At 38.4% G+C, this 16,130-nt stretch overlaps 1 protein-coding gene across 3 annotated transcripts in view; it reads right to left on the bottom strand.

The window, feature by feature from the left end:
• MALRD1 (MAM and LDL receptor class A domain containing 1) overlaps positions 1-16,130 on the bottom strand; it is a 554,066-nt gene that overhangs the window by 487,851 nt on the left and 50,085 nt on the right. For all 3 annotated transcript variants that reach the window (XM_015474019.3, XM_015474018.3, XM_010811194.3), the window contains exons 9-10: positions 13,872-13,964; positions 11,137-11,344 (exon numbers count right to left, since the gene is read on the bottom strand). In XM_015474019.3, coding sequence (XP_015329505.1) covers positions 11,137-11,344; positions 13,872-13,964 — 301 coding nt within the window. The remainder of the gene's footprint in view (positions 1-11,136; positions 11,345-13,871; positions 13,965-16,130) is intronic.

Here is a 16,130-nt window from a genome sequence, read left to right as displayed (position 1 = left end):
CACCTGCTGGGATGGTTAAAAGGATGGAATTTAAATTAATTCTGGACACCTGAAGAGCCTGAGGTCAGCACCTTAGAATTCAATCTATTATGTTAGTTTAACAGTTTCTCTAAAAAAAAAAAGAAAAGAAAAAAATCCCCAGCCCACTTTGGATTGCAGGTAAATTAGATATTTTTGAACTTCGCTTTTTTCCTTCCTCTTAATACACAACTACAAAGTTGAAAAATACTTAAGTTCCTACATTTATCACAAGATAACGAGTTCTAGAGAAAGTCAGGATTTAGAGTAAGCGGCCTAAACACTAATCATAGCTTTGTCACCAAATTTGTGAGGGAAGAAAACAGCAAGTTTCAGTGGACTGGGTAGTACACTAGAAATTCTAACAACTTGATTTGTGCTTTCAAGAAATTATAAAGTTCCTTATCCTAAAATAAGAATTATCGTATCAGCCTATATTAGATAGTAGTTTGGTGGATAAATCCATGAAATTAATTTAAAACATATTTGCAAGTATTCCTCTTTATGCAGAGGCATTTTCATAACTAAAAGAAGGATAAAATAATTCTTGGTCTTGGTCAGAAAACACCTAAAGTTTTGACAGCTCCCTCTTATCACAATTCTATGATCTTTAATAAAATAGGAATAGATGTATTCCCACTGAGCTCCAAGTATGTGCCAAGTATTTTGCATATATTACCATCTGTGTTCACAAACACCCTACAAAGCAAGTATAATTATCTTTTGGAAACGTTAGTGCTAAGTAACTTGCCTATGATACATTTTAGTAAATGGAATATCCAGACTGAGTTGTCTGATACCAAAGGTTATACTTTGAAGCCTCCCTACACCAGGGACTTTGCCTCAAAATTTAAACGACTGCATCACTGCTTGCTCTTAATGGTTCTGTTCAATTTTTTAAAATGTGACCAATTTTACCAGTATATTGAATAAGCTCACTATATCTTAATAATCAAAGAATATTCAAATTTCTATAAAAATGGACGCCTGGGTCACGACCAGATATTTTATCACTAATATGTCAGCTCTTAGAACACTAAAGGATGCTTTGCAAATAAGGCCACAAATTTACTCTCCATGTATATTCAATGTTTAGTTCTTAGAGCTATGCTTCTTTAGATAGTCATATAATGGATATGTAACAAAAAGATTTTTCTCTACAAGCAAATATTATTTCCCCTTAAATGTATTCTCCAAAAATAAAAACAAGCAAATTAACTACCATATGATAATGGGAAAATGTTGCTCATAACCTAATGGTGAATCAACATGACAAGGAAATGCTGTTCACCCACATAGTACATAACTGGAAATCTATTGCTTCTGGATGTTTTTCTTTTCTCAGCTCTGGTTACAGTGTTGCTGGAATACTGCTATTGATAGCCAGTTATTGCTCCAAGCAGAGCCTCTTCGGTTTTTTGACAGTGTTAAGAACTTATGACCTAACTGTGACTGTCTCCCCCAGCATCCAGAAAATCTTCTGATCTAGTTCTTTGGTCTTCTGTGAACTTCACCACCTGCTAAGCCACCTCCCAGCTCTTCTCAGTCAGAAGAATATACAAATAGACAAGGTTTAAATATATACTTGACCTCCAAAATGTGTTAACAAGTTCCCAATTCTTGACTGTGAACTTGGTCAAGGAATCCCTCCTCCCTCAACCACAAGCACCCCCATCTGGGTTGGCCCAGAAATGTCCCAGTTTATACCCATGTCCAAGGAGAATAATTAATATCTCTCCTCTTTCCTCTCAAGTGCCCTGTTTGGGCAATATATTCAATATAGCCCTATTGGAGCAACAAATTACAGGTTAATACACAAAGGAAGCAAGCAAGACCATGCAGAGAACAATCACTGTTAGACGCAATGGTATGAAATGGCTATACCACTGACTGGAAATGGAAAGTACAAAATGACCCAATCATCACCAGCTCTTCCACAGATGTTTCACATCTGTGCCTGCATCACTCAATTACAAAACCCGTAAAGATTTTAAGACAAAATAGATTGTATTCATGTTGAAATTCAGCTTTAGAAGAAAAGTTTTAACCGTTTCTTTCATTATCTGGATGTTTTATCAGTTAAAATGCCAATCATTGCACTTTCCACAAAACCCAAAACACTGTCTTTTGAAAAATGAAAATTAATTTTTAAAACCCATCACCATAAAGATATATGAAAGCAAAATGATGCAAAGTGAAAGTGAAAGTCGCTCAGTCATGTCTGACTCCTTGCCATGGACTATTCTCCAGGCCAGAATACTGGAGTGGGCAGCCTATCCTTTCTTCAGGGCATCTTCCCAACCCAGGAATCGAACTGGAGTCTTTTGCATCACAGGCGGATTCTTTACCAGCTGAGCTACCAGGGAAGCAATCACCTCTATAAAATGATGCAATCATTTCTATAGAGATCTTAGTGAACTGCTCAGCTGTTGTTTTTTTTTAAACCAATGACATTCACTCCAGTACATGTCAAAGGACTTTCTTAAAGCTAAATATTCCAGAACTTAACTGCACTATAAAATATAAGTCAAATTCCAGTCACCAAAGCTGAAGTTCTTCCGTTAATATTTCCTCTCAGATCAGACCAGATCAGTCGCTCAGTCGTGTCCGACTCTTTGCGACCCCATGAACTGCAGCACGCCAGGCCTCCCTGTCCATCACCAACTCCCAGAGTTCACTCAGACTCATGTCCATTGAGTCAGTGATGCCATCCAGCCATCTCATCCTCTGTCGTCCCCTTCTCCTCCTGCCCCCAATCCCTCCCAGCATCAGAGTCTTTTCCAATGAGTCAACTCTTTGCATGAGGTGGCCAAAGTACTGGAGTTTAATATTTCCCCTACATAATTCCAAACATTTAAGATAAAGTTATTATCTGAAGTAAAACCAGATGGGCCAAACACATGCAGGCAGTTAATAAATGCCTTATGATACCACATGTGTTAAATGTTAAATATTTATAAAATCTAAAAATGTACCTATTCATATTATACACAAACTGTATTCATGACAAGTAGTGATTTGGATTATCTGGTTGCTTTTACTTAAATTTCTGTGACTGCAGAATACATATAGCCATCTCTAATCAGAGGATGAGATATGCCACAGTTTATAATTTCAGTGAAATTTCATTGAGTTCATCAGTTAGAGTAATATTTTTAAATTATGACAAAGCTTTCTCTTGCATGTTTAACCACTGAAGCATACTGGCAAGAGAAAAAGAATTTTATTGTGGCAGCTGAGGAAAATTCTGGATCATGAAAATTAAAATATTTATGAACTCCCCGGTTCAGAAGTCAGTCAGTCAGTTCTCTATTGTATAAGAAAAGAAGTCTGTGTGGGAATTATACATTCATTAAGCAGACACTAGGTTTTAATATGATTATACTAACAAAAATATTTTATTTATTGAGAACCCACAAGATCTTTTCTCCACTAAGTGTACATATATGTCCCTTACCCTCAGGAGGTATTTTAGTATTCAACATTTTTCTTCAAAATATGGAAAGCATTCAGGCACAGTATCATATTGAAAATTAAACATCTTGCACCGGATTCTTGGTTTAAGTTTCTTTCACTTGAATATTGTACCTTCTTCTTTGAAGTGTCACAATTTCTATTTGCATTTTAAATGCTCTAAAACATCCCTATTTTTTCATTCAATTAAAAGAGTTTTCCCATGGAATTTTCCAAACTGCTCTAATTTAAACACTGATCTGTCCATCCTTCTGTCCTTGTTGACACACAGTCTTTCTGCATGAACTATATATATATATTTTTTTTTTCAACATTTTATTGTGGTAAAATATATGGGCTTCCTTTGTAGTTCAGTTGGTAAAGAATCTGCCTGCAATGCAAGAAACCCAGGTTTGATTCCTGGGTCAGGAAGATTCCCCTGGAGAAAGAAATGGCAACCCACTCCATTATTCTTGCTTGGAGAACCCCATGGACAGAGGAGCCTGGTGGGCTATATAGTCCATGGGGTTGCAAGAGCCAGACACAACTTAGGGACTAAACCACCACCACACTTATTATAAAATTTACCTTTTTGACCATTTTTAAGTGTCCAGTTGAGTGGCAGTAAGCACCTTTACACAGTTGTACATTGTCACCATCATGTGTCTCCAGAACTTTCCCATAATCCCAAAGCCAAACTCCATACCCATTAAACATTCTCATTTTTCCCTTCCCTTCAACCTCTGGCAACCACCATTCTGCTTCCTGTTTTGAGTCCTCTAGGTAAGTAGAATTATACAATGTTTGTCCTGCTGTGACCTGCATATTTCACTTAGCATAATGTCTTCAAGATTTAGCCACATTGTAGCATATGTTGGAAAATCAGGTATATTTGACTATGCCAAAGCCTTTGACTGTGTGGATCACAATCAACTGTGGAAAATTCTTCAAGAGATGGGAATACCAGACCACCTGATCTGCCTCTTGAGAAATTTGTATGCAGGTCAGGAAGCAACAGTTAGAACTGGACATGGAACAACAGACTGGTTCCAAATAGGAAAAGGAGTTCATCAAGGCTGTATATTGTCACCCTGTTTATTTAACTTATATGCAGAGTACATCATGAGAAATGCTGGACTGAAAGAAACACAAGCTGGAATCAAGATTGCCAGGAGAAATATCAATAACCTCAGATATGCAGATGACACCACCCTTATGGCAGAAAGTGAAGAGAAACTCAAAAGCCTCTTGATGAAAGTGAAAAGTGGAGAGTGAAAAAGTTGGCTTAAAGCTCAACATTCAGAAAACAAAGATCATGGCATCTGGTCCCACCACTTCATGGGAAATAGATGGGGAAACAGTGGAAACAGTGTCAGACTTTATTTTTCTGGGCTCCAAAATCACTACAGATGGTGACTGCAGCCATGAAATTAAAAGACACTTACTCCTTGGAAGGAAAGTTATGACCAACCTAGATAGCATATTGAAAAGCAGAGACATTACTTTGCCAACAAAGGTCCGTCTAGTCAAGGCTATGGTTTTTCCTGTGGTCATGTATGGATGTGAGAGTTGGACTGTGAAGAAGGCTGAGCACCGAAGAATTGATGCTTTTGAACTGTGGTGTTGGAGAAGACTCTTGAGAGTCCCTTGCACTGCAAGGAGATCCAACCAGTCCATTCTGAAGGAGATCAGCCCTGGGATTTCTTGGGAAGGAATGATGCTAAAGCTGAAACTCCAGTACTTTGGCCACCTCATGCAAAGAGTTGACTCATTGGAAAAGACTCTGATGCTGGGAGGGATTGGGGGCAGGAGGAGAAGGGGACGACAGAGGATGAGATGTCTGGATGGCATCACTGACTCGATGGATGTGAGTCTGAGTGAACTCTGGGAGTTGGTGATGGACAGGGAGGCCTGGCGTGCTGCATGCTGTGATTCATGGGGTCGCAAAGAGTCGGACACGACTGAGCAACTGATCTGATCTGATCTGATCTGTTAGTTGTTCTGCTAGCCAATGTATACCTTTAGACCATGTATGCATATACCAATGTATACCCGGTATATGTTACATCTTTTTAGAAATGTTGGAGAAAATATATGGCATGAGTATTTTATTCTTAAATGTCCCTGTTTTACACAGGATCATATTAATAACCATCAAGAATCTATAGTTTGGAACTGTGCAGTATTTGTCTTTCTGTGACTGGCTTATTTCACTTAGAATAATGATTCCACTTGCATCAGGTATGGAAAACACTGGAAAGCATATGCTGTTCAGTTGATACAAATTTTGGTTAAGCAAAGTAGTGTCTATAGTCAACAATACTGTATTATACACTTTGCCAGTTGTTTTGCAATACTTAATACTTGTGAAAAAAAAAATACAACGTTTAGCGTAGTATTTTAAAATGGGAGAGGCAGAAAGGAGGAGGAGCATGAAAAAAAGCTCACTTGTCTGCTCCACAAGCACCCATTCTCTGAACCGTCTTTCGTGTTCATGTAAACGACGTATTTTAAGCTCAAAGTGCTGTGGGGACATCTATGGGGTCACACAGGGTCAGACACGACTGAAGTGACTTAGCAGCAGCAGCAGCAGCTGTGGGGACAGGCACTTGCCTGTGCATCTCCAACACCAATCTTGAGCCTTTAAGAGTGGACAGTGGCGAAGTTTTACTGGGCAAGAGCATCTAAGCTATCTGGAACTTTGACAGGTGATATCCTCCACTAGGAAGGGTTAGAGGACTTTGGACAAGTTCTACAAAACTGCTTGCAGTAAACCACGCACTGGCGCTTCCCCATCCTTGCAGGGCTTACAGTCCTGCTCCTGCTCTGAGAACTGGAAAGGCCTGCGCTCCTCGCTGCTGCTCGGGGTTCTTTGGCCACCACCCCTCTCCTCAGGGGCTGATTCCCCTCGGTCACAGCGGTCACAGCGTCCGGGCTTCCCGCCTCCTGCCTCCAGCGGCTGCTCGGGGCTCCCAGGTGCGCCCCTCCCTGAACCTTCCGTGGCTCACTGGCACCGCGGCCTGGGCCACGTTCTCCCGCAGGGACCACTGCCGTTTGGGCACCTTTCCCAGCAACACCTCACCTGCCCCGGAGTGTCAGAGGGGGTGGCCCCCCCTTTCCCTCCGGCACCCCCACCTCCGCTGGACTGGTCTCTTCCAGGAAGGAGGAGCCGCAGCGAAGGAGAGGACTCCACAGGAGCGCCCAGGTCCCGGGGCGCCGTCACACGGGGATGCCCTGCTAAGGGGAGGCCCCGGACCTGGGGGACCTGCGGTGATGGCCAAGAGGCCAGTGCCTTCGCCCCAAGGACCAAGATCACTAGGGCGGCGAGTCTTGGGTCCTGCGGCGCCCCTTTCACCATCCGAATGAACGCTGTACCAAGACATCGAGGCGTGGGTTCACCTGCAAGGGCCGGTCGTGAAGGCTGCTAGACCCAGGCAGGGGTTCACCTGCAGCAGGTGGGCCCTGAACCTTTCCGCTGCTGGGAAATGTTGAAACACTCGGCGGCCCTTAACTGACCTGAGCCAGAGAAAAACCAGGAGGCAGTGGAGGAGGAAGTGGGAGAGGGGGCCCAGCCCCAGGTACCTCTGGCTGCCCCTCCCCCTGCCATGCCCTTCGCCTCTGCTGCCTGCAGATAGCGGCAGGTACCCTCCAGCACCTAGGCTTCCTGGGCACTTGTATGCGCGGCCCCTCCCGGTTAGGAAGATAAATCTTGGGTCAAGTGTTTTGGCTACAAAAAAGTGGAGGGGGTAGGGCAGGGAAGGACAAGGAAAACTTTGGAGGTGAAGGATGCGGCACAGGTTTCACAAGTGTATGCATATGTCCAAAGTAACCCAATTGTATACATTCGTTTTGTGCACTTCTTGTACATAGCACTATTTTAAAACTATGTTGTTAGGAATTATAATGTTGCCCTTAGGTATTAGTGAAGTACTGGGAGTTTTGTTTTCTATCACGAAAGGCCTCCAATTTGCCTTTTAAGACTGTTTTCTCTTACAGTTTTCTCTCCACCTGTTTTCTTTTCTCAGAAAGTATTTTCGGCCTCCATTTTGGAAGCCTTTTAGGCACGGTGGTTGTCAAATTTTTAAAAATGCAGGTGAATCATCTGGAGCACTATTAAAATGCAGTAGAGAAGGAAATGGCAACCCACTCCAGTACCCTTGCCTGGAAAATTCCATATACGGAGGAATTTCGGAGGCTACAGTCCATGGGGTCGCAAAAAGACAGACACGACTGAGGGACTTACTTCTACGGGAATTAAAATGCAAGTTTGGGTTCTGTAAGACTGGGTTGTATCCCGAAGTTCTATGTTTCCAAGGAATTCTGCAGATGCTGCTGCCGAGACTTCTAGTCAACCAAGTAACACTAACGGTAGGAACTTCAGAACCCGTTTTTCCTTTACCATTAGCTACTTTTGAAAAGGTACTGGGCTGGAGGCTCAGTCAACTACATTTGTTAAAATGGTATAAAAGTAAGAGGAACTTGGTAAAGAGAGTTTGGTAAACTTTCTTGGTAAACTTGGTAAAGAATGTTTACCTGAGTAAACATGCATTTTTGCAAAGATCACACTGACCACAGATACCAACTGATAATATTCATGAGTTAATATTTACTTAGCCTCTGGAATATAGTAAAAAAATCTGATGTATTCAAGCTGTATATATGAATATCAGTTCAGTTGCTCAGCAGTGTCCATCACCAACACTCGGAGGGTGCTCAAATTCATGTCCATCAAGTCAGTGATGTCATCCAACCATTTTGTCCTCTGTCGGCCCCTTCTCCTCCAACCTTCAATCTTTCCCAGCATCAGGGTCTTTTCCAATGAGTCAGTTCTTCGCATCAGATGGCCAATGTCTTGGAACTTCAGCTTCAGCATCAGTCCTTCCAATGAATACTCAGGACTAATTTCCTTTACAATTGACTGGTTTGATCTCCTTGCAGTCCAAGGGACTCTCAAGAGTGGCTCCAACACCACAGTTCAAAAGCATCAATTCTTTGGCACTCAGCTTTCTTCATGGTCCAACTCTTACATCCATACATGACTACTGGAAAAACCATATCTCTGAATAGATGGACCTTTGTCAGCAGAGTAATGTCTCTGCTTTTTAATATGTTGTCTAGGTTGGTCATAACTTTTCTCCCAAGGAGCAAGCGTCTTTTAATTTCATGGCTGCAGTCACCATCTGCAGTGATTTTGGAACCCCCCAAAATAAAGTCTCTCACTGTTTCCATTGTTTCCCCATCTATTTGCCATGAAGTGATGGGACCAGATGCCTTGATCTTAGTTTTCTGAATGTTGACCTTTAAGCCAACTTTTTCATTTGGTGTCATCTGCATATCTGAGGTAGTTGATATTTCTCCCGGCAATATGAGCTATACTAGAGATTTATCCTATGCTGACATTTTAAAAAAAGGTATAAAAACATTTTTCTTGAGTTTTATGGACCTGAAAATTCTATTTATAAAAAAATTTGTATAATGAATTCAATTTTATAAAATACAAACTCAAAGTATGTTGTACAATGTTTGAAATTGGATTAAAATGTCAAAGGAAAGCCTCTTATGTTGCAATAACATATATATACATGTGTTTATATACTTTATATAGGGGATATGACATAAGAATGTAGCCATGTTACATACTACAAAACATATATATATACTTTGATGTAAACATGATTATTTCCTGTACTTATTTGTATAATCATTTTTGCTTGGAGAAACTTATTTATATAGTAATGGAATTGTTAGAATTGGTACAGTGCTACACTATTTTATGCACTATAGTATTAAACATGTTTTGCATATTACACATGGGCTGCACATGTTAAATACTTCAGTGCAGAAAACAGTATAACATTATAACATTTATATAGATTCTAGTAATTCCATTACTATGCAATAATTTCCTCCAAGCAAAAATGATTATACAAACATGTACATGAAATACTCATGCTGACACCAAACTCTGTGGATGTTTTGTAATATGTAACATGGCCACCTTTTTATGTCATAGCTCCTATTTAAAGTTGATCTAAATCAAGCAAGCATGCCAGGTGTTCTTTGACTATTTGACTAAATGAGCTTACATTATTTGGAAACTTTAGCTGACTATGAAGTAAAACTGCTTTTTGATAAGGACAGACATCAGTCCCTAAATTCACACAAAGGAAACAGCAAAATGGTATCAAGATATAATCTATGTGGGAAACGCCAGATAAGTAATCAATAAAACTTCCAATAAAGAGATATGGGAAAGTATGTCCAAAATCAAATGCTAAAGTATCTACTAATATTCTAGATGAAATTCGATGAAGAAAACCAGTTAAAAGGATAGCATAAAGAATCCTTCAACTGCGGGGAAAGAAAGGAGAAAAACTATTAATAAGTTTAAGTTTCAATATGTGGAATTGAAAAGACAAGAAATATATTTACTCTCAATTATTGAAATTGAGAATAATACAAACCATTAGAAAGGTGAATTTGTCACAAGAAATGAACGAAATTGTCTGTAATAAAAAAACTTTTTAATGAAGCAAAAAAGAGGAAAGTGACAGTCACATTAGAGAAAATGAAATGCCTCTTTTCTAATGAAAAAAGGGCACAAAAAAAAATCCATGGAAATCATATCGGTAAGGAGATTATTTTACCTAAATTTATGGTTAAAACCAAGTGTCTTGGGAATAGACTGAATTGCTATTTACAAACAGGCAGAGAGTTTCTTCCTTGCTTTCTCATCTCATCTTTTCTACATCTTTGTCCATTACTCTCAGTAAAATCCTTACTTACCAATCAGCAGAAGCATATTGTAAAAGCTTTTCATTATTAAAAAGGTGATATCCATCTTGTTATAATATTTTTCTGTTGCTCAATAAAATATATCACTAAAATAAAGCACTGCAGCAAAAATAAATGTAAAGTTTTTAATAATTAAGAAACCCTCCTGTTTGTGAGGGTTCATAGATTCATGGAAATTGAATGCATTTAGTTGTATTCATTGTTTCTAAAAAGACAAATATTTTAGTTGCTAAGTTACCTCATATGAATGAAAACCATGATGTAAGTTGTAAATTAAATTATGTTTCCTTTCTGATATAACTAGGTTTGAATAGTAATAGAATTTCTTATCATTACTCTTATCAAAGACTTCATAAAAGGTCTGAAATAAAGGAGTTGGGCCTTTTTGCCTAGTCGTAAATACCAACCGTGGCTGATTTCTACATCATCATGGCTATCTGGAAGGTAATGACAGCCCTCCTTCTCTTTTTCCTTGCTCCACAGCTTTCTACATAATTGGTCAGAATGGAAAAAAATCTTACATTTAAAAAAGGTTATTAACCCATAGTAAATTTGTATTTAAGAGAAGAATACAAATAGGTTCCTTCTCCCATCCATTTTCCTCTTACTCAAAATGCACACACCTCACTCAACATCACAACTATTCATTTGTTGAACAAATAGATTCTGAGAGTGAGAAAAAAAGCACCAAAACATTAAGTTAGCATAGAGATGTCCACAAGGAATAGCGCTAATGGCTTCAAAGTGAGAACATACATTCATCTTACTTCATTCATACTAACTTCACCTTGCTCAAGATAAAGACTCTCTTAAATTCAACCACTGTCATGAATGTGAGCATAGGCGTGAGTCAACCATTAATTTACTTACAGCAAGTTGTCAGGTCCTCATCACTCTTATCAGAACAGTCCTGCCAAGAGTCACAGACCGATTCTCGAGCAATGCACTGGCCGCTGCCACAGGTGAATTCATCTGCAGAGCAAAGTTGTCTGGACGGGGCCTGGGCACAGGCGTAGACCCACAGGTCATCAAGCCCAATAAAACCTTTGTGGCTCAAAACAGTTCCTTCAAAAATAATCTTTAGGGAAGCACAGAGAACAATTTGTGACCTTAAAAATCTCTTCAAAAAGACTCCAAAAATAATACTGGAGATTCAAGAATTATTAAGAAAAATGCCTTTTTAAAGATAAAGCAAATACAACTAAGAATAAAGTTCCCATTTGATAAGCTTGACTCACATGCATCAGATTGATGGGCACATTAGAGCCACTGAGGTGTCTAAGAAACCACCCATGATCTGATGATCTGATCTGAGAAATCACCCATGATCATGATCCCATTTAATCACCAACAATGTCCCTGACTGCAAACTTACTTGGTCATCATTTTCACAGCCTACTGACTTTAATAGTCAAGGAAAAAATTAGTGTTGTTGCTATTTATATAACAAGAGTTATAGATGCATTTGGTTTTTTAACTACTGAAATTAGTTACTAGAAGGTAGGAAGTAAAATGTCAGGCAGATAAAAAGGGATGCAATAGAATAGGAAAACATTTTAAAAGAATAAATTTTAAAATCTATTAATCCTTATAAAAGAATTGCTCTAACAATCAAATAAGTGCTAGTTAAAGGAAATGAATTCATTTTCTCTAACTGAATTGCAGGCTTTCTAAAGGTATAAACTACTAGCAAGTTGAAACAACCATACATTGCTCTTCTAGTGTAAGATAATGTGAAAGTATTAATATCCCTTGAGGTTTTAACAAGAGCAATTATTAGGTAACACCAAGGGTCCAAGAGAAATCAAAAACTGTATAGCAGATGCCTTATTCTCTGCCATCCAATATGGTAGTCACTAGCTGCTGCTGCTGCTGCTGCTAAGTCGCTTCAGTCGTGTCCGACTCTGTGTGACCCCATGGACTGCAGCCTACCAGGCTCCTCCGTCCATGGGATTTTCCGGGCAAGAGTACTGGAGTGGGTTGCCATTGCCTTCTCCAGTCACCAGCTACATAGGGCTGTATCAGTTTAAATGAACTAAAATTAAGTTAAAATTCAGTTCCACATTTTAATAGTTACATTTCAAGAATTCAATAATCACATGTGGCTACTGGCTACTATACTGGAGAACACAGATAAATTGCCATTAACACAGAAAGTTCTGTTGATCACCACTGAACTAGATATTGGGTTTGGCTTGGTTTTCATGGAATACAACAAAAGTATATCTATTTTTTAGAAGTATAGTTAATTTATAATATTGTGTTTCAGATGTACAGCATAGTAATTCAGGGGGTATTCTTTTTGCATCGATATTGTTAATTTGTAAATAAGATTCTAGGAACAAAGACTGACTCTTTTTAGTCTTTTCCAGCTTCAAATGTCTGAGAAATTTTCTTTTCAAAAACATGAACAATATATATTTAAGAATTACTTAAGATCAAGTTTGCATAAATATGTAAGAATTTATAAAATAGTATCAAAATGTTAACTCAATGGGCTATGATATAAAGCTCAACTTCTGAGATTGCTACAAAAATGCTGTGATTCTTAAGTTCCAAATTCAGCTGCAAACTGGATTTAAAAAATCTGCATAGTCACAGTTCATATCACTTGGGTCCTCCTTTTAATACCTAGAAAAATGTATGAGTGTGATATTACCCTAAAGGAATGAAATTGGTTTCATAAGCCACACATACAATCAGCCTCATTATTTTACACTTACACTCCAATATAAATGCATTTATGTATTTTGTATACAACACAAAATGAATGGAACCTTAAAGTACTGTACTTTAAAAATAAAAATCTAAACAGCAATAAATAATACCAGAATTTCAATGTTGATCTGACATTACTACACATTGCAATATTGCCATGATATAAGAAAAGAAATGACAAACTAACACTCAATATGAAAGTTTAAAAATGTTACCAGATATTTTTCTGCACAATCTCAACTCTATATACAACACAAAACCCAAGTTAATAATTTTAAGAGATAGCATTCCCACTGAGCATATGTATATTTCAGATGCATCTTTGGACAGACAGAGTTACCCATGCGTTATAAAGATGTGAATTCCTGCATTCAAAATATTTGCATATACTCCCCTGATTTTTCAATACCGGTTTATTGTTTATCTGCTTCAAATGCAACTGGCTTCCTTGGTTGTACTGCACAGTGTTTGGGGCTGCTAGGGAGGGAGCCCATGGAGAACGAGGATGCTTTAAACAAGAGTAGTTAATATTCTCATCATTTCAAAAACATTTGTTGAATACTGAATTATATAAAATTTGAATGTGTCAATCCTTTGTTTGTGAGTAACCTGTAGCTTCAGTATAAGAACTGTATTATTCTTTCCTAGATTTGATCAATACACTAACTCTGTTTTAAAAAAAAATAGTAGTTACTTTCTTGCTTCTCCACTCAAGCAAATTTGACTTGAGCACAGGTAGGTACAATGAAAACAAGTAATCGCTCTCCCTAAACATATGAGTTTGTATTTCTAATTTAAACGCTAATTTAAATTAACAACGAATGATAATTCACTACAAGACTAAAAATTAAACCTATGATAAAAAATACTTGTTTTCCCTTTTATACCTTGAATGTCTTCAGTTCTTCTGGTATTACCACATCCACTTTCACCCATTTTCTATGAGTTGATGTGTTGTATATCCAAAATGTTTCTTCTTCCTTTGATTCAAAGAAAAAAAAAATCACTCATTCCCAAAATTCAACTCTCATATTTATATACATGCCCTCTTAATTACATTTCAGTAGAGTTGATTGTACCTGTAGGGTATTAAGAACTAAAAAACTGAAGTATTGTTTAAAATGGTATATTATATTTTAAGAGAAAAAGAAAGAAATGGAGATAGGGAGGGATGAAAAGAGAGAGTGCAGAGAGTGTTTAAGGTAGGGAAAATACTCTTTATGATAATATAATGATGGGTCCATGTCATTCATTATACATTTGTCCAAGCCCACTGAATATGCAGCCCTAAACATGAACCCTAATGTAAATTAGAGACCTCAGGTGATAATGACATGTCAGTGTAGGTTCATCAATTGTAACATGTGTGCCATTCTAGTGGGAGATGATACTAATGGGGGAGACTGAATATATGGGAACAGGAGGTGTATGGGAGATTTCTATACTTCCTTTTGATTTTTCTGTAACTCTAAAACCACTCTATAAAAATTATCTTTTAAAAATTAGGAAATAAAGTATATATACATAATAAAGATGCCTATTTTTTATGATGGAGAAAAAGTTTAGAAGAAAAATCTGAATGGAATCTTGAATAAAGTACTACACTTCCAAATATAAAATTCTAAGTATCAAATAGCTGTGAAAAGAAGAGAAGCGAAAAGCAAAGGAGAAAAGGAAAGACATAAGCATCTGAATGCAGAGTTCCAAAGAATAGCAAGAAGAGATAAGAAAGCCTTCCTCAGCGATCAATGCAAAGAAAGAGAGGAAAACAACAGAATGGGAGAGACTAGAGATCTCTTCAAGAAAATTAGAGATACCAAGGGAACATTTCATGCAAAGATGGGCTCGATAAAGGACAGAAATGGTATGAACCTAACAGAAGCAGAAGATATTAAGACGACGTGGCAAGAATACACAGAACTGTACAAAAAAGATCTTCACAACCAAGATAATCACGATGGTATGATCACTGACCTAGAGCCAGACATCCTGGAATGTGAAGTCAAGTGGGCCTTAGAAAGCATCACTATGAACAAAGCTAGTGGAGGTGATGGAATTCTAGTTGAGCTCTTTCAAATCCTGAAAAATGATGCTGTGAAAGTGCTGCACTCAATATGCCAGCAAATTTGGAAAACTCAGCAGTGGCCTCAGAACTGGAAAAGGTCAGTTTTCATTCCAATCTCAAAGAAAGGCAATGTCAAAGAATGCTCAAACTCCTGCACAATTGCACTCATCTCACACGCTAGTAAAGTAATGCTCAAAATTCTCCAAGCCAGGCTTCAGCAATACGTGAACCATGAACTTCCAGATGTTCAAGCTGGTTTCAGAAAAGGCAGAGGAACCAGAGATCAAATTGCTAACATCCGCTGGATCATCGAAAATTTCCAGAAAAACATGTATTTCTGCTTTATTTATTATGCCAAAGCCTTTGACTGTGTGGATCACTGTGGAATCAACTGTGGAAAATTCTGAAAGAGATGGGAATATCAGAGTACCTGACCTGCCTCTTGAGAAATCTGTATGCAGGTCAGGAAGCAACAGTTAGAACTGGACATGGAACAACAGACTGGTTCCAAATAGGAAAAGGAGTCCAGCAAGGCTGTATATTGTCACCCTGCTTATTTAACTTATATGCAGAGTACATCGTGAGAAATGTTGGGCTGGAAGAAGCACAAACTGGAATCAAGATTGCCAGGAGAAATATCAATAACCTCAGATACACAGATGACACCACCATTATGGCAGAAAGTGAAGAGGAACTCAAAAGCCTCTTGATGAAAGTGAAAGAGGAGAGTGAAAAAGTTGGCTTAAAGCTCAACATTCAGAAAATGAAGATCATGGCATCTAGTCCCATCACTTCATGGGAAATAGATGGGGAAACAGTGCCAGACTTTATTTTTTGGGGCTCCAAGATCTCTGCAGATGGTGACTGCAGCCATGAAATTAAAAGACGCTTACTCCTTGGAAGGAAAGTTATGACCAACCTAGATAGCATATTCAAAAGCAGAGACATTAGTTTGCCAACAAAGGTCTGTCTAGTCAAGGCTATGGTTTTTCCAGTAGTCATGTATGGATGTGAGTGTTAGACTGTGAAGAAGGCTGAGCGCCGAAGAATTGATGCTTTTGAACTGTGGTGTTGGAGAAGA

The sequence above is a fragment of the Bos taurus genome, chromosome 13, assembly GCF_002263795.3.
Source record: "Bos taurus isolate L1 Dominette 01449 registration number 42190680 breed Hereford chromosome 13, ARS-UCD2.0, whole genome shotgun sequence".
In the NCBI taxonomy this organism is placed as follows: Eukaryota; Metazoa; Chordata; class Mammalia; order Artiodactyla; family Bovidae; genus Bos; species Bos taurus.
The sequence above is the reverse complement of the archived record's forward strand: the minus strand, read 5'-3'. Positions and strand labels throughout refer to the sequence as shown.